The sequence below is a fragment of the Sycon ciliatum genome, chromosome 12 (genome assembly GCF_964019385.1).
Source record: "Sycon ciliatum chromosome 12, ocSycCili1.1, whole genome shotgun sequence".
Lineage (NCBI taxonomy): Eukaryota > Metazoa > Porifera > Calcarea > Leucosolenida > Sycettidae > Sycon > Sycon ciliatum.
The window spans coordinates 25,708,790-25,725,500 of NC_088654.1; the positions used below are offsets into that span (position 1 = coordinate 25,708,790).

Below are 16,711 nucleotides of genomic sequence, written 5' to 3' on the forward strand. Positions count from 1 at the left end.
TGATCAAAGTCACGAAGTTTCTGTTCCCGGAGCAAGTACACCATGAATAGTATTGCTCAATGAAATGCAGTCGCGTCACTCCAGTACGCGCCGGGCGTTATACAGCCCTAGACTTTTTTTTATCGCAGAATATGCAAGCACGTGACAACAAGAACACACACACACCTAATTATACACACACACGCACACACACTCTCTCTCTCTATCTATCTCTATCTATCTATATCTCTCTCTCTCTCTCTCTCTCTCTCTCTCTCTCTCTCTCTCTCTCTCTCTCTCTCTCTCTCTCTCTCTCTCTCTCTCTCTCTCTCTCTCTCTCTCTCTCTCTCTCTCTCTCTCTCTCTCTTAACCGGATCACTGGTGATCAGCACTCTAGCTGACACTGATACACACTTTGGCACCCACTGCCCGCAGAGATCAGCTTCCCTGAACTTTGAACTTATGTACAGCAAACCTGGTATTTTGTCCAAGTACCTGCTACGGGTGAAATCCCGATAATTCGAATATGGCTTAATTCGAACATACCGCTTAATTAGAAGTTTTTCCAGGACTGATTTCTGTCAATACGAGAAAAATTGTGGGATTTGTGCTGATAATTCGAAGTTAGTACAGTGTAATTCGAAGTTCACTGTACACTGTGCTGGTCAGTTCAGTTTGCATGAGCAGGCTGTGCCGGTCAGTTCAGTGTCCGTAAAATTTGTGTCTAAGGGACCATCGCAAAAGTTCGCAGAAGCCCCTGAAACGAAGAGCATACGTTTGGGGGGGGAGGGAGTCGGTGTCGAAAATCGCAAACCGGGCTTCAATTCAAAAAAGTATTGACGACATGTAGGAGCTGATATAGATTAGCATGCTCAAAGGATACAACTGCATAGCTCTAGCTGTTCTCGTTCTTAGATCACCCACTGCAAGGTGATATCATCGTTGCATTTATAAAGTGCTGTACATTGTTACACACTGATACAACAATGCTTGTGTAGTATATTATAATAATTATTATGTGTGAGCATCCAAGTGAAATAATGAAGCCCATATTGTGACTGTCGTTTCGTTTGAGGGGGGAGGGAGGGGGGTCAGGCCCGAAACTAACGGTCTTCGTTTCGGGGGCTTCTGCGAACTTTTGCGATGGTCCCTAAGGTCCATAGCGTAACTCTGCGTGACCATGAGAGCATTTTGACATACTGTAAAAGCCATTATTCTAACGAGGCGCGTATATAACGATTTCCCAAAATCGACTGGTTTACGTGTACCAAAGGTAACGATTCTCAATTATTCTCAACGCTCAATAGGACAGTGTATGTATCGATTTCTGTATAACGATTTTCATTTAACGACAGATTTCTCCTCGTTAACTCGTTAGAGTTAGGACTTCGTTATACAGTCAGACCTCGCTTATCCGGTCCTCGTTTATCCGGATCCCTCGCCATCCGGAAGAAAATCGGTGGTTACAAATGTACAGCATATGCCATGCTTACATACAGTATGTGTGTTCGATTATCCGGTTCCCTCGCCTATCCGGATATTTTTGTGGAAAACGGATGTGTGCGGTTATGCGAGGTCTGACTGTATATATATATGGCTTTTACAGTTGATATATATGGTGGTAAAGACACACCTGGCAATATGGCGGTAAACTTTTACAGTATATAATTTATTGTATTGTGGGTTCATGTTTGGATAATTAGAATGTCCGAATAATTCGAAGTTTTTTCCTGGCTTTTTGAGGTTCGAATTATCAGGGTTCCACATGTCGGAGACTAGATTTCTGCTGTTTGTAAATTGTGGTGCTTCTTTTCTCTTTTCTCTCTTTTTTGTGCTTTTTTATCTGTCTCCATTGTTGTGTAATTGCAGACGTCGCTATAAAGCGCATGGACAACTTCACCACGATATCCGTATTGGAACAAAACGCCTTTAGCATGATTGTACACGGCAGATACATGTTTGCCCTGCAAAGCAAGACGTCATCGGTAAGGACACAGTACATGGTTTGCCAAAGCCGCAAGCGGTTGTCCGTTTGGGGGGGGGGGGGAGGGCAAAGTCCCGTTGAATGCACCCCTTGCACAAACTATGCCACTTGAGATAACTATGCAATATCTTTTTCAATAAGTCTCATCAAACAAATGTTTGGTGCTCAAGTTAGTAGAGCAGTACCGTACTGTGATCCCCAATAAACGTACTGGTATACCAAGCAGTGATTTGAGTGTGAGCCAGTGTTGCTCACAACCAATTTTTTACTAATGAAGCTGCGTGATGCGTCCTACAATATTTTAAATGGTATACCATAGTACAAGAAACTAACTCTCCTCCTCCATGCACTCTAAAGCCAGGGTAGCAATGGTCGGCTTTAGAGCGCATGGAGGAGGAGAGTTAGTTTCTTGTATTATTCAACAGCCGAAAGGTACCGTTCAACAGTTTATTGATATACCATAGTGTCGCGTATAGAACCATGACTCGAATAGAAGCCGATTTTTCGAAGCCCCTCGTGACACAGAAGCACGGTTTGAATAGAAGCCACTCTCTGCAAAGAAACGTGCAAGTACTTGCACAGTACCTGCGTGGCAGTATGCACTGCACAGTACACGCATGGCAGTATGCACTGCACAGTGTACACTGATGATGTTGACGTAGAAGCATGTTTCAAATAGAGGCATAACGGAGCATGGTTTGAACCCCGGCTTATACGGCCGTATGAAAGCACCTGCTTTTATACGCCACATTACGGTAGTTTGTACTCGGATGGAGGGCCAAGGAAAAATTTGTAATTTGTAACTGGTGGTGTAGGTGGACATTATAGCGTAACTTGTAGTTCCTTGATCCTTTTTCTTTTCTACAAACGTGCAAGTACAGTTCTATTTTTCCCAAGGTGGCCTGCTCTGTACTACTCAAGGAGACTGTACTAGTATTGGAGACTGTTCTTTTGTTGATTTGGGCACGATTGATCGCCCACCATGGGTGTCATGCCACTCATAATAGTGGTGCCTTTCGGCCGTAGATGCCTTCAATAACACTCCAGCTAAGGTACCATGCAGTGGAGAAAAGCACAGCGATGATTAGTCGGTAAGAAAACGAAGTAAAGTGGATGCGGGTACATATACCCCAGTAATGCCCATCACCTCATGCTGGCATGTACAGTCAGACCTCGCTTAACAAACATATCCGGATAGGCGAGGGAACCGGATAATTGAATACGCATACTGTATGTATGCATGACATATGCTGTAAATTGGTAACCAAGGATTTTCTTCTGGATGGCGATGGATCCGGATAAAAGTGAACCGGATAAGTGAGGTCTGACTGTACTACTATTAGAGGTGCGTCCTTTTATATTTTCAATCCACACTCAACGTGTACTACTATTGCAGACATGTACCGTAAAGTACCGTTGATCCGCCCCCACGCCATGTCGCTTACCAGCTGGGTTTTCGGCAGGGGGCGGGAATTAGATCAAGGCTGTCAAGTACAGTACGATGTACAGCAACGTAGAAGTTCAGACTCGATTTGCTGGATTGTGCACATTTTCAGCCTGGATTGGCAAATATTGTGTACAGCAGTGCATGCGTCGGCTCAACATCGTATTTGCGTTGTATACGCCGAAGTCGCTTCACAGGTAGAAAATCGACAGGGGGCGGGAATTAGAGAGGGGGCGGATCAACGGTACTTTACCGTACATGTGGTTAGTAGTGGCTTTACTCCCTCGCACCCAGACACTGCTTTTCTGGAAACAAGTTTCTATACTTGTACTTGCGATGGGAGAATCCGACGTCGCAGTGCTTTTTGGCTTTGCCAGGTCAAATTCTTGAATATTGCATCAAGTGCATTGCTTTATCTGAGAGAGGAGATGTTCGTGCCCTTGAGACCCGAAGTCCCGTTTTCATACGAAAAATTAGGAGCTCTACGCTAAGCGCTTTTCAGGATATGAATTTCGGGTTGTTCTGGTCGGGTCGCAGCGTCGCAGACTATTCCATTGTCTTCAGCTTTGAAAAACTACAGGTCGTGTGAAATTACAAGCCGGTGAGGCGCTTTCGTTTTCCTCTACAAACGAATTGGTTTGGAAACACTGTGTTTGGAAACAGTGTCCAAGGTTCCTACTGCCATAGGAACAATCTGAGCCTCAACAAAGTGCGCACCAATTGTATGTGGTGTAGATGCTGGCCTAACAGTTTTTTTGAAACCAGAGGTCTATAATTAAATTTTAGAAACCCGCTATAATCAGATTGGTTGTACCATGGCCTTTTCTTCCTCTCACAGCCACCCTTAATGCTAGTCTCACATGATCGAGGCAAGTTCCAGCCTGCTCGATTCACTGACTTCGATGAGGACGACGAGGATGACGACGAAGAGACATTGTTCCACGTAAGCAAACCTATATTGTTTGTGCACACGCTTTGCACTCACTTGTGTGTGTGTGTGCGTAAAAAATTGAAAAATGAAAAATAGGGATTCACTGGCCAGAAAAAGTCACTTCAATCAGCTGTGTGGTGGATACCAGGCTAAAAATAGTGGCGGTCAATTCATCAGCCTTGCAAGCTGTTGAATGGTGTAATTCCAGCACAAGTTGCTATGTCTAACATAGCTGTTCGCTATCATCGCTTCCGCGATGGGCAGGTCTGAGGTGAGGTGAGGTGCGTGCGTGCGTGTGTGCGCGCATGTATGCATATATGTGCGTGTATGTGCGTGCATATGTACATGTATGTGCACGTAGGCCTTGACTTTAAGGATTCTGCCTGGCCTGGCCCCACATCACCACGAGTGCTTTTTAAAAACACCCCAAGAGTTTTCACCTTCCGGTTGTCTCAGCAGACAGTGTACCAATTTCGAAATGTTGTCTTCTCTCTCTCTCTATCTATCTATCTCTCTCTATCTCTATTTCTATTTCTCTCTCTCTCTCCCTCCCTCCCTCCCTTCCTCCCTCCCTCCCTCCCTCCCTCCCTCCCTCCCTCCCTCCCTCCCTCCCTCTCTCTCTCTCTCTCTCTCTCTCTCTCTCTCTCTCTCTCTCTCTCTCTCTCTCTCTCTCACTCACTGTGTTGTGATATAGGAGTACTTTGTTGTGGACACCACTGACGAGCAGGCATTCGTTGTCGGACTGAACAAAACCACTGGCCAGAGCACCCTGTTCATTTCAGACATTACCGGTGTGCAGTACACTATATCCATGGAGAACTTCACCTACACGCCGCATACTAAGTCACTCAACGCTTGGCTGGGAAAGGAGTAAGTTGACCAATAGAGAGAAGTGTTATGCTGGGCTTGCCACATTCATGCTACATGTATATCAGTACTTTTAGGGCAGGGTCAGTACCGATTTTCGTCTGATGATCGATTTACTCCGTGAAACCGCAACTGCTCGTTCTTCTGTCTGTGTATGCCGCTCTTTGCCTTGGGGGAATTGAGCCCTCTACGGACGGTGGATGAACTTCACATGGAGAGAAGCGCAGCTCGAGTTTTAGACTAAGAGTTTGTAGTTTAGGTTTCTGCAGACACTTCACAGTATACTAGAAAACCGGGAACCGGGAATTTTCCCTGCTGTAATATTTTCGGTATTGCCCAAAATCAACGGTTCGGTAGTGCGAAAATTTCGGTAAACCATTTCTCCGTACTGCAGTTGGCATGGCGTGCATGTACGTCATGATATTTTCGGTGCGTTTTATTCTAGGTAAAAATTACCTGTACCGAAGTTACCGAAAATAAGTCTCTACCGGAGTTTTCCGGTTTTACCGTACGTTAGAGTTCACGGTTATGATCTATTATACGCTCAAGTGCTGACAAGCTGGTTGGCAGATTGCTGAGAAAAGAAGACATTTTTAAGATTTGACTGCAGCTAGCATCCTGCAGGCTAGCCCTGGTTAAGGTTAAGGGAGGTGCCTGGATATTATAATTATTGTTGATCCGGATAAGAGAATCTATTCCACTGAATATGAGTTTTGAGGAGGGTCATGCACAGTACAAGAACGTGTGTGTGCGTGCGCGCGTGTGTGTGTGCGTGCGCGCGTATGTGTGTGCGTGCGCGCGTATGTGTGTGCGTGCGCGCGTATGTGTGTGCACATGTGCGTGCATGTGTGTGTGTGTGTGTGTGTGTGTGTGTGTGTGTGTGTGTGTGTGTGTGTGTGTGTGTGTGTGTGTGTGTGTGTGTGTGTGTGTGTGTGTGCATGCATGGTTGTATACGTCTGTGTTCACCCGTGTGTTCACCAGGCGATACAACACGCCGGTTGAATGGTTTTCCGTCGCCGGCACAAAGTCCGTTTTCCTCGCAAGTCAGAAGTTTGGCAGAGTAGTACGTAGTGTGATTACGTATGATGCTGGTGGGGAATGGCACGATATTGAAACTGCCGCAAAGGACAGGAACGGCACCAAGCTGGAATGTGTGAGTGAGCTGAAGCTGTTCAAGGTACAGTGTATGCTTTGTAACTTGAAAGACAACGGTTGTGTAAGCCTTCCCTGACAGAGAGTACAGTTCGATTAAGGCTTGGAAGTACCCCTACCACCGTCACCACCGCCGCCAACACCACCGCCACCGCCAACACCACCGCCACCGCCACCACCGATACCAGCACCACCACCGCAACCACCGCAACCACCACCACCACCACCGCAACCACCACCACCACCGCAACCACCACCACCACCACCGCAACCACCACCACCGCAACCACCACCACCTCAACCACTACCACCACCGCAACCACCACCACCGCCACCACCACCACCACCACCACCACCACCACCAACAGCAATACCAGCAAAGCACCACCAGTCAGTCTAACTGTTGCACATTATTTTCCCTGCGTCGCTCGCTGTCTTGCAGAAGGTGTTGGATATCTTCCTTGATGGTCGTGATGAGGATGACTGTAATCTTCACCTGGACCAGTCACGCAACACCGGAGTCAATGCACACTTTCTCAGCTTAGCACAAGCACCGGGTATACTCATGGCATCTGGTTAGTACTCATGGCATCTGCTTACTGTAGAGTGACAAACTTTCGCGGCGCACAAATTTAGCATTTTTGTAAATTGGGCTGGTTCACGATGAGAAACTTTTGCGATTCTATCTCTTCAGTCGGATCTTGTACTGTCTACAATCAATGGATGGAGAGGTTTGCGGCGATTTATATAATAGCGAAGTTTAATCTCTAGCAAACAGTTTCTCACTTTACAGTAGTTGTTCTTACTTTCCCAACAGCAGCAACAGCAGCAGCAGCAGCAACAGCAGCAGCAGCAGCAGCAACAGCAGCAGCAGCAGCAACAGCAACAGCAGCAGCAGCAGCAACAGCAGCAGCAGCAGCAAAAGCAGCAACAGCAGCAGCAGCAGCCTTTCTTGTCCTTGTCAATACTGCTGATACTGGTGCTGATGCTGTTGATGTTGATGTTTGTGGTGTTGATGCTGCTGCTATTGTTGCTGCTGCTGCCGCTTTTCATCACACTTCACTTCTGACGATATTTTCGAATTTGCCGTTGAAATATTGCTGGTCAAAAGTGTGATATTCTCTCTTCTCTCTCTCTCTCTCTCTCTCTCTCTCTCTCTCTCTCTCTCTCTCTCTCTCTCTCTCTCTCTCTCTCTCTCTCTCTCTCTCTCTCTCTCTCTCTCTCTCTCTCTCTCTCTCTCTCTCTCTCTCTCTCTCTCTCTCTCACTCTCTCACTCTCTCACTCTCACTCATACACACACTCACTCACTCACTCACGTTCATATCTGTGTGTGTGTGTACTTGTGTGTACTTGTGTGTGCGTACATATGCACTTCTATGTGTGTGTGCGCGCGCATGTGTTTGTTTGTGTGTGTGTATATACAGGTAATTACGGAAGGAGAATGCAGAAGGCGGATGGTTTATACATCTCTACCGAGGGTGCCAGTACGTGGTCAAAGGTAAGCTTATCGAAATTTCGTTCTATTGCCCAGCACCAGTCACATCATGCATTCCAGCAAGTGTACATCACCCCAAGAGTGCCCAACTCTGCATATGGGGTCTGGCGCGGCGTGCTGCCTGCATTGCGTAGCCATGAGCTGTGAGCCATTGCATCAATATTGATCTGCTACGGTTTCCTGCTTCACAATCCGCTTTCATCGGAAGCTTCGGATGGTTTTGTACGTGATATGTCGCACACGGGCATTGCCTTTTTGAACTTACTTCATTCCACTTGAAATCGTTGAGGCTAAGCCGTATGTTAACTTGAATCCAGGCAGCTGGGTCATCCTGTCACTATGTAATGCAGGCAGCGCGTCGCGCACGGTGCCCATAGCTCGTTGATCAGGAGTTGCACACTCTTGGCGCTATGTACTCTTGATTCCGGAATCTCTAGGATGCATGTATGCTCCAGGAATGTCCTACCAGTGCAGTCCATACCAGTGTTCAACTTTTATCACAGGGCTAAGCGTATTTCCGAGGTGGAAACCGCATCCCCAACTCTCCAAGATCGCCTTGAAATCCACTATGTGCCGCCGTTGCTCTGCAGCGGTGAGTCCTGTGCAAGCCAGTACAACCTTGTGTTGTCTATTCGGGGTCTCATTACGGGGAGAAAAAGTTGTCTATTCGGGTTTCGTTACAGTTCACACCAGACCACCAGAGATACCAGTTTATTAGAGTCTGTAAAGCATATATCTCACGGGACGAGGACAGATTTTTAGACACCAACGTTAGGGAATGGATTCGACTTCTCATTAGGGCAAGGGTTCGACTACTCACTAGATTATCGAAGTTTGGTTATCTTAGGGGTCGTCCGTAATTTTCGAAAAATTAAAAAATCCGTCCTCGTGCAAAATTGTCTCTGACCCACCCACCCACCCACCCCCCAATTTTACCCATTAATTTTTTGATTTTTACCCATGCCCAGCTTGAAAATAAGAACTCCTGACCCCACGTTTTCTGACTGCACCTGTGTCAAGTATTAGTAGCTAAGTACAGTGAGTAGTAGGTCTACCGACGTCACGGCCATGCACCGTCCTACAACTACATGAAAAGTCATGTATCATAGTAGATACTGGTGTTTGCGACAATCGATCCTACACTACGTCTACAGTACAGTACACAGTCAGCTATATACTGAATCAGTGCAACAAGTGTATGAAAGTCACTGGAGCGAAAAAAAAGAAAAAAAGTACGAAAAATCAAAAAATTAAATTCCACCAGCACTCTTGACCACCCACCCCCTTTTTGCCTGAGGACGGATTTTTAAATTTTTCGAAAAATACGGACGACCCCTTAGAGTGAACTAGAATAGAATGTACGGTGCAATGCATGAGCGCGCCCATTTAGCTGGGCGCGCATTATTATGTGTATAGCCCGACTATGTACACTATAAAGGGATGTAATTAGATCAAATGTACGGTGGTTTTTATGTGCAGGGGCAGAAGGAGGGAAAACGGGCTACAAATGTGTACGGTACTAATTATAACATGCAGGGGCAGCGGGGAAATGGGTCAAATATGGTTATAAGTGTGTACGTGCGAACTACTGCATGCAAGGCTAGGGGTAGGGGGTAATGGAGTGTGTACGAATTACTGCATGCAGGGCTAGGGGTAGGGGGTAATGGAATCATGCCGGGGTCGGGATCCAAATATATGGGATGCGTATAACATTACCTCCCCCCCCCCCCCCCCGTGGGGAACAAAAATCGTGTCCCCACGATCTAGGAAAAAAATTGATAATACTAAGAATTAGTCATGCATTGTAACAAGCACACGTATACGTACACGTACACCACTACAGTAAGATCGGACGCTGAAGAACACCTCGCCGAAGAACACCTCGCCGAAGAACACCCAGGCTGGGAAACCGGCAAAATTTAAGAACAGTCCAGGCTAGAATTATCAGATTTAAGAACACTTTTAAAATTGTATACATTGTACATGTATGGGAGGTGAGTACATGTCATGTACACGTGTAAACAGTAACTGCTACATGTACAGTCATTCCCATTTACGACACCCACTAGTTTAGAAGTACTACATTGCACTACATGTACATGTACATGTACATGACAAACGTCATGACGTCACTCAACTCGCCGCGCGCGTGGGAATAAGAACGGTCTGGCTAGAATCTAAAATTTAAAAGAACTTTCCTAGGCTGCGCTCGAGCCCCTGCGTTCTTCGGCGCCCGATCTTACTGTACGCACATACAAGTCAAACATGCACTCATTCCGCAGATACCCACATGTACAAACAGAACACGTGTAAGGCAAGTGAATGATAGAAGGAGATGTAGAGAAAAGGAAGAGGGAACCAAAAGAAGAGTAGGTGCAAGCAGAGAAGATCAGGAGTCGCGCATGTTGTTGTTCTGGAAGTGGAGTAACTTCGTTGGGGAAGTTCCTGCTGCTAGTCGGGGTGCAACGGACGTAGAACTGAGGATGCAACATCCTGAGGTAAGCTCAACTCATAACGAACACAAAACACAACCACAAGCACACAACAAGAATGCAAAGCTGTTGGGGGAAGCTCAACAGCGAGGACGAACACTCAGCTGGAGGCGTGGAAACAAATGGGCCAAAGGTGAGGGAAAGAAGCTAGGGAAATGATGATTCCTCGCACTTGGGAAGGGCTAAACTCCACAGCGAGGACGAACACTCAGCTGGAGATGACAAGCAAAGGGGCTTAATGAAATGATTGTTGGAAGGGTAAATAGAGGGAACTTTGGAAGTTGGGAAATCGCAAAGTCTGAATGAACGAAAATTATATATATATAAACCGTGACAGTTGGAATTGATAGGGTCAGTTGGCGTGAAAATATTTAGAGGTGGAAAGAGGGATCTACACCACTCTACATAAAAACTGCTACGTCATGAAGAAAAACCAGACAGTGGAGGGAGTGTCAACGTCGACAAACATCTCGGCACAAATGGAAGGGGAGGGAGGGGCGTCGAGGATTCAAACATCTCGACACAGATGGAAAGAGGAATAGGGCGTGGAGGATTCAAAGCATCTCGACACAGATGGAAAGAGGGAAAGGGCGTGGAGGATTCAAAACAACTCGACACGGATGAAAAGGGGGAAGGGGCGTGGAGGATTTCTAAAGCATCTCAACACGGATGGAAAGGGGGAAAGGGCGTCGAGGATGCAAAACCTCTCGACATAGCAAACGTGTATGAAGAACAAATATTACCACACAGGGAAAGTTGAGGTAGGAGGGGAGAAAAGGCACATTCCATCTCAAGCATTCAAACATGTCTTCCTGTGCGTTTCTCCAAATGAATAGGCATAAAACGGTCAATGGGGAAGCGTCTGCGGTATAGTAACAACAAGAGTTACTAAACACAAAGCTTGTGTTAGAGAGGATACAACTTCAGACGAAACAACAAATTAATGAGTCTGAAGAGGCCAGTCACACAGTCAAGGGTTATACTCTGGTGGTCTAGTGCCATGAAAAACCAGCTCCAAACACTTGACAGTATGGTCAGAATGGATATTGTCACACAAGGGGGCACTGGAGTAATAATTATTCTCAGGCGGTCTAGTACCATGGAAAAGTCTGCCTGCAGCACCAACATTTCCCACAGCAATCAGTGCAAAAGGGGTGCAGTCATTAAAATCTGGGGGTCTTGTACCGTGGAAGTGTACTTCCGAGTTACTAATTACACTATCCGGGTTCTCGTTACGGGGAGAAAATGTTCTCTCTTCGGAGGATGCAGTGGCAGATGTTGATGGGTTTGCCGCTCCTTCCACAGGGGAACCTGTGGGCGAAAAATCGTCCAACTCAGCGAATGAAAAAGATTCCATTCCATGCCAAGTGGCGATGGGATGATGCTCACGCAAAACTATCGGGGAATCTGACGGATTTAGTAAACGAACAGGAACTTCGCCGGTAACACTCGACTTGACCAAGGTAGAACCTACTAGTACAGAACTGCAATTAGGGGAGGGCATTCTCTCAACCAAGCCAGTCGAGTAAGAACATGCAATTCTGCCTATGGCAATTACTTCTGAACTCAGTCGGTAGAGCATGAGACTCTTAATCTCAGGGTCGTGGGTTCGAGCCCCACGTTGGGCGCCAATGTTGTCTATTCGGGTTTCGTTACAGTTCACACCAGACCACCAGAGATACCAGTTTATTAGAGTCTGTAAAGCATATATCTCACGGGACGAGGACAGATTTTTAGACACCAACGTTAGGGAATGGATTCGACTTCTCATTAGGGCAAGGGTTCGACTACTCACTAGATTATCGAAGTTTGGTTATCTTAGAGTGAACTAGAATAGAATGTACGGTGCAATGCATGAGCGCGCCCATTTAGCTGGGCGCGCATTATTATGTGTATAGCCCGACTATGTACACTATAAAGGGATGTAATTAGATCAAATGTACGGTGGTTTTTATGTGCAGGGGCAGAAGGAGGGAAAACGGGCTACAAATGTGTACGGTACTAATTATAACATGCAGGGGAAATGGGTCAAATATGGTTATAAGTGTGTACGTGCGAACTACTGCATGCAAGGCTAGGGGTAGGGGGTAATGGAGTGTGTACGAATTACTGCATGCAGGGCTAGGGGTAGGGGGTAATGGAATCATGCCGGGGTCGGGATCCAAATATATGGGATGCGTATAACACTTGAATGTGGCATTTGCCTGCCTCCAAGGGTGGGGAGAGGTGGGGAGGGGGCGGGGGGAGTAGTTTGGAGGATATGCAATGCACGTCACACAGTACGTCCACTCAAATGTCTTCTATGCATGGGGTTTCTGTGTGCACTTTTAAACCCCACAAGTGAGCATTTCGCCACTCAGCTAGCTCCCATATAAGGCGGATTGGACGTCATTGTATATCCTCGATACCTTATTTGCTGGCAGCTGAGAGTGCCCGGGCATGCTCGTCTGGTCTTCAAGTTTCTTCTGTTGGTTTTGTATGTTGTATGTGCTGAAGGCCCTGTCTGGCGAATACCAGTTTCAGATGGGTGACCATGGCGGTATTATGGTCGCCGTCGACTACCCCAGTAACGGTCACCTCACCAACATTCTGTGGTAAGTCAGCGAATGGAGTGCTCGTCGGATTGCGCACTCATGATGATGCCATGGGCCCATGGTGTCATGATTCACAAAGAGAAGACGTTGCCAATGATGTCATGATGATGTCATGGTATCGTGATTCACGAAGAGAAGACATTGCCATGATTCAGGAAGAGAAGACATTGCCAATGACGTCATGGTGTAATGATTCACGAAGAGAAGGCATTGCCAATGATGTCATGATGATGTCACAATGATGTCATGAGTCCCCCACCCAGTCAGACTCCCTACGCCCCTGGCTCACTTGGCCAAAGTAAAGGCCCGTACAATACTGTCGGTCGCCGAAGAACTGGGGGTCAGCCTCCTAGCCTAGACCGTTCTTGTATTCATGTATTACAGTCTGGGCCGTTGAGTCACCGTGTATACATTGGTATGCTGTGCTTGATGAAATTCTAGCTTGACCGTTCTTCGGCGCTCCATTCTTTGGTGCCCAGCAGTGCTGTGCATTTACAAGATGTTGTATTGTGTGGCGGCGTTTCCCTTGGCCCGGCAGTGATGTGCGTTTAAAACTTTAAAAACGATTTGTATTGTCTGTTGTGGCGTTTCATCCCTTGGACACATGCACGCTTTGCAGGTACAGTCTCAACTATGGACGCAACTGGACAAAGTACGTATTCCACAGCACTCCACTGCACTTCTACGGTATCACAGTGGAACCCGGCCACCACTCGACCGTGTTCAACGTCATCGGTGCCGAGCGCGGAATCGGGGGCATTGTGATCCTCACCCTCGACTTTGTCGATATCCTGGGTAAGTGCTGGTGGTGATGACGTCAGTCAAGCAAAAAAAAGAAAGAAAAAGTTATCGCATGAGCTGATTGTGAAGTACCTGGTGGTGTTAGTGGACATTATAGCGTAACCAAGAGTATATAACCCCCCGGAGTGTACAACTCCTAATACTGTAAGACATGTATAATTATATAACGAGGAAGTAAATCTAACGTTTTAACGGATGACATTTCTTCGTTATAATAAGATCCGTTGAGGCCGTACTGCTTCATATATGTTGTGTGTGGATATGCCGAAATACTGTAAGATCGTTATCATATCTTCTCGTTAACCTATGAATTTTGGACAATCGTTAAATTTGCGACTCGTTATAATAACATGTCTTACAGTACCCTTTCTACGGGGTTCGCCAACGGCGAAAACTCACAATGTGTGTGGTGTAGTGTCCCAGTTGCACGTTTCCAGCCCGTTTCTAGCGAGCAGCGGAGTAATAATAAAAGCACTCCCTGGCAGAAACTCACTGCGCGTATGCAACTCGCCAGTATAATCATGGCAGGTTTTCGGATTGCGCGCACCCATATCCTTAGCTGTACGTTGTACAAAACGTACCTGAGACACGTGATGTGAGTTTTCGCCGTCGGAGACCCCGTATGCAGAGTTGCACACTCTTGGGGGCTTCTATACTCTGGACGTAACTTGTAGTTCCTTGGTCCTTTTCTTTAGTATAACAACACAGCTATGTATGGCATCGTCAAGGCTACCCAATCTCCAGGCGGCTTAGTGATATGAGGAGTACATGAAACTCATAGTGTGCAGTTTCTGATTGTGTCTGCATGGGTGGTGTCTGTCACGGTGAAATTACACGATTACGTCCTATTTGGTGCGGATCTAAGTGGCTGAGTTGGAGTTTTCGCACAATAAGAAAAGTTTATAAAAAGTAAAAAGGACCAAGGTACTACAAGTTATAGTGTAACTTGTAGTTCCTTGGTCCTTTTCACTTTTTATAAATAATCCTTGGCTCTCCATCCGAATAAGAAAAGTGTTTCTCCATTTACTTCGAAGTATGCTTGTTGCCCGTGTGCTGGTCAGGTCCCACCTACTATAGTGAATGCTTGCATCACACGGCCTAAACAACAGAGACCGACAACGTTCTCTCTTGTTTCTCCGAGTTTCTTGTTTAGAAACGCTCATTATACAGTCGACTCCTGATATAACGAACACCATTGTGCAGGAGAATTTGTTCTTTATAGCCGAAGTTCGTTATAACAGAAATGCAATAATACTATTCAAACAGGAAGTTATGACTGGAAAGTGGCCCATGACAGTACGAGTGCACTTGGTTTACATGCAACCCTACACGATTTGGTTTGTTGTAAACGAAACCTGTTCGCTATAAATGGTCAATTTTGTATGGGTTCAAACAGGGACATGGACAAGGGTTCGCTATATCACGAAATTCGCTATAATGCGAGTTCGTTATAAGTGGAGTCGACTGTATATGTGTTTGTTGTGTTCTGTGTGCCTGTGTGCCTGTGTGTTCACCAGGACCAAAGTGCAAGAAGAGCGACTATGCTGATTGGTCTGGACGTTGTCAACTTGGTCAGCGTACCGTGTATCAGCGACGTAATGCCAGCGCGAATTGCTACATTGGTATTAATTACAAGAACGTACACGCACCGGCATCATGTGAATGTGACCGTGAAGACTTTGAGTGGTAAGCGACAGCAGCAGCAGAAGAGGGCTTGGACATGCGGGCCAGGAAAGGATGTGTCTTTTTTGTCTGTCTCTCTCTCTCTCTCTCTCTCTCTCTCTCTCTATTATATATCTATCTATCTACCTATCTATCTATCTATCTATCTCTGTGTCCTTCTTCTTTCTCCTCCCTCATGCCTGGTGTGATGGGTGCTGGCTACTGCGGTGAGGGAAGGAGAGACAAAGAGAGGGACAGAGAGACAGAGAGGCAGAGGGAGGGATGATGATGATGATGATGATGTTTGGCGTGATGACGTTGGTAAGCTGCCCAACAGCTTGCGTCTCTGTTGCTGTGTCCTTTTTCAGCTCACCCGGATTCGAAGCTCCAGATCTCGGTGGCGTATGTCTTCCTACTGCCCATAATAAGCACTACTTGAAGGCAATCGCACGAAACCTTTCCTGCCTAGAGGAGGCTTCATCTTTTGTATTCAACAAAGGGTAAGGAAAAGAGGCTGTGTACACGTGTGTGAGAGAGACAGACAAGCACACACACACACACACACACACACACACACACACACACACACACACACACACACACACACACGAACGCACGCACGCACACACACACACGCGCGCGCGTGCACGCGCGCGCATCATGACCAGAAAGCTTGAAAAGGATGCCATTCTGATGTCAAGAGTATGTGTACCAACACCAACACCACCACCCTAAATAGCACCACTGTATGACCCTCCCCTGCCTCCCTCTTGCCCTTACCCCTCCCCTGCCTCCCCTTCTTGCCCCACAGGCACAAAAATTCGTTTTTCAGTTTTTTTGTTCAAAAATAATCAAACACACCTAATGTTGACTGTCTGAAAGTTTTGGATTCATCTGATATGTCTAAGTGTTGCTACAATGGTATTATATGCAGCACTGTTGCAATTGTGAAATTCTATGTACAGCAATGGGATTGTCATTTCTCTATGTAGTTGATATGTCCCTTGGTTCATCCTTTCCTGGTCAGTTCCTCTGTCTAGGGTCTTGTAGCATGGGTTGACAGGTACTCAGCCACATACAAAGTTTCCATAGGCAGCTGAGCTGGGTGTCTGAGGGGGGGGGGGGGGGGGGGGGATACTGTTGCCGCATGTGTACAGTTGAAACAAATGCTATCGCGGGTGCTCCCGCCTTGGCAGTTCAACCACCCATGTTGCTCTACTTTGCTTCATGTGTGTGTGTGTGTGTACGTATGCGTGTGTGTGTGTGTGTGTGTGTGCGCGTGTGTGTGCGTGCATGCATGTGTGTGTGTG

General features: G+C 46.5%; 1 protein-coding gene across 1 annotated transcript in view; it reads left to right on the forward strand.

The window, feature by feature from the left end:
• LOC135828927 (uncharacterized) overlaps positions 1-16,711 on the forward strand; it is a 70,911-nt gene that overhangs the window by 17,921 nt on the left and 36,279 nt on the right. Inside the window, exons 6-15 of the mRNA XM_065341361.1 lie at positions 1,849-1,964; positions 4,246-4,350; positions 5,033-5,208; positions 6,187-6,358; positions 6,800-6,932; positions 7,782-7,855; positions 12,841-12,938; positions 13,558-13,733; positions 15,257-15,425; positions 15,770-15,901. Coding sequence (XP_065197433.1) covers positions 1,849-1,964; positions 4,246-4,350; positions 5,033-5,208; positions 6,187-6,358; positions 6,800-6,932; positions 7,782-7,855; positions 12,841-12,938; positions 13,558-13,733; positions 15,257-15,425; positions 15,770-15,901 — 1,351 coding nt within the window. The remainder of the gene's footprint in view (positions 1-1,848; positions 1,965-4,245; positions 4,351-5,032; positions 5,209-6,186; positions 6,359-6,799; positions 6,933-7,781; positions 7,856-12,840; positions 12,939-13,557; positions 13,734-15,256; positions 15,426-15,769; positions 15,902-16,711) is intronic.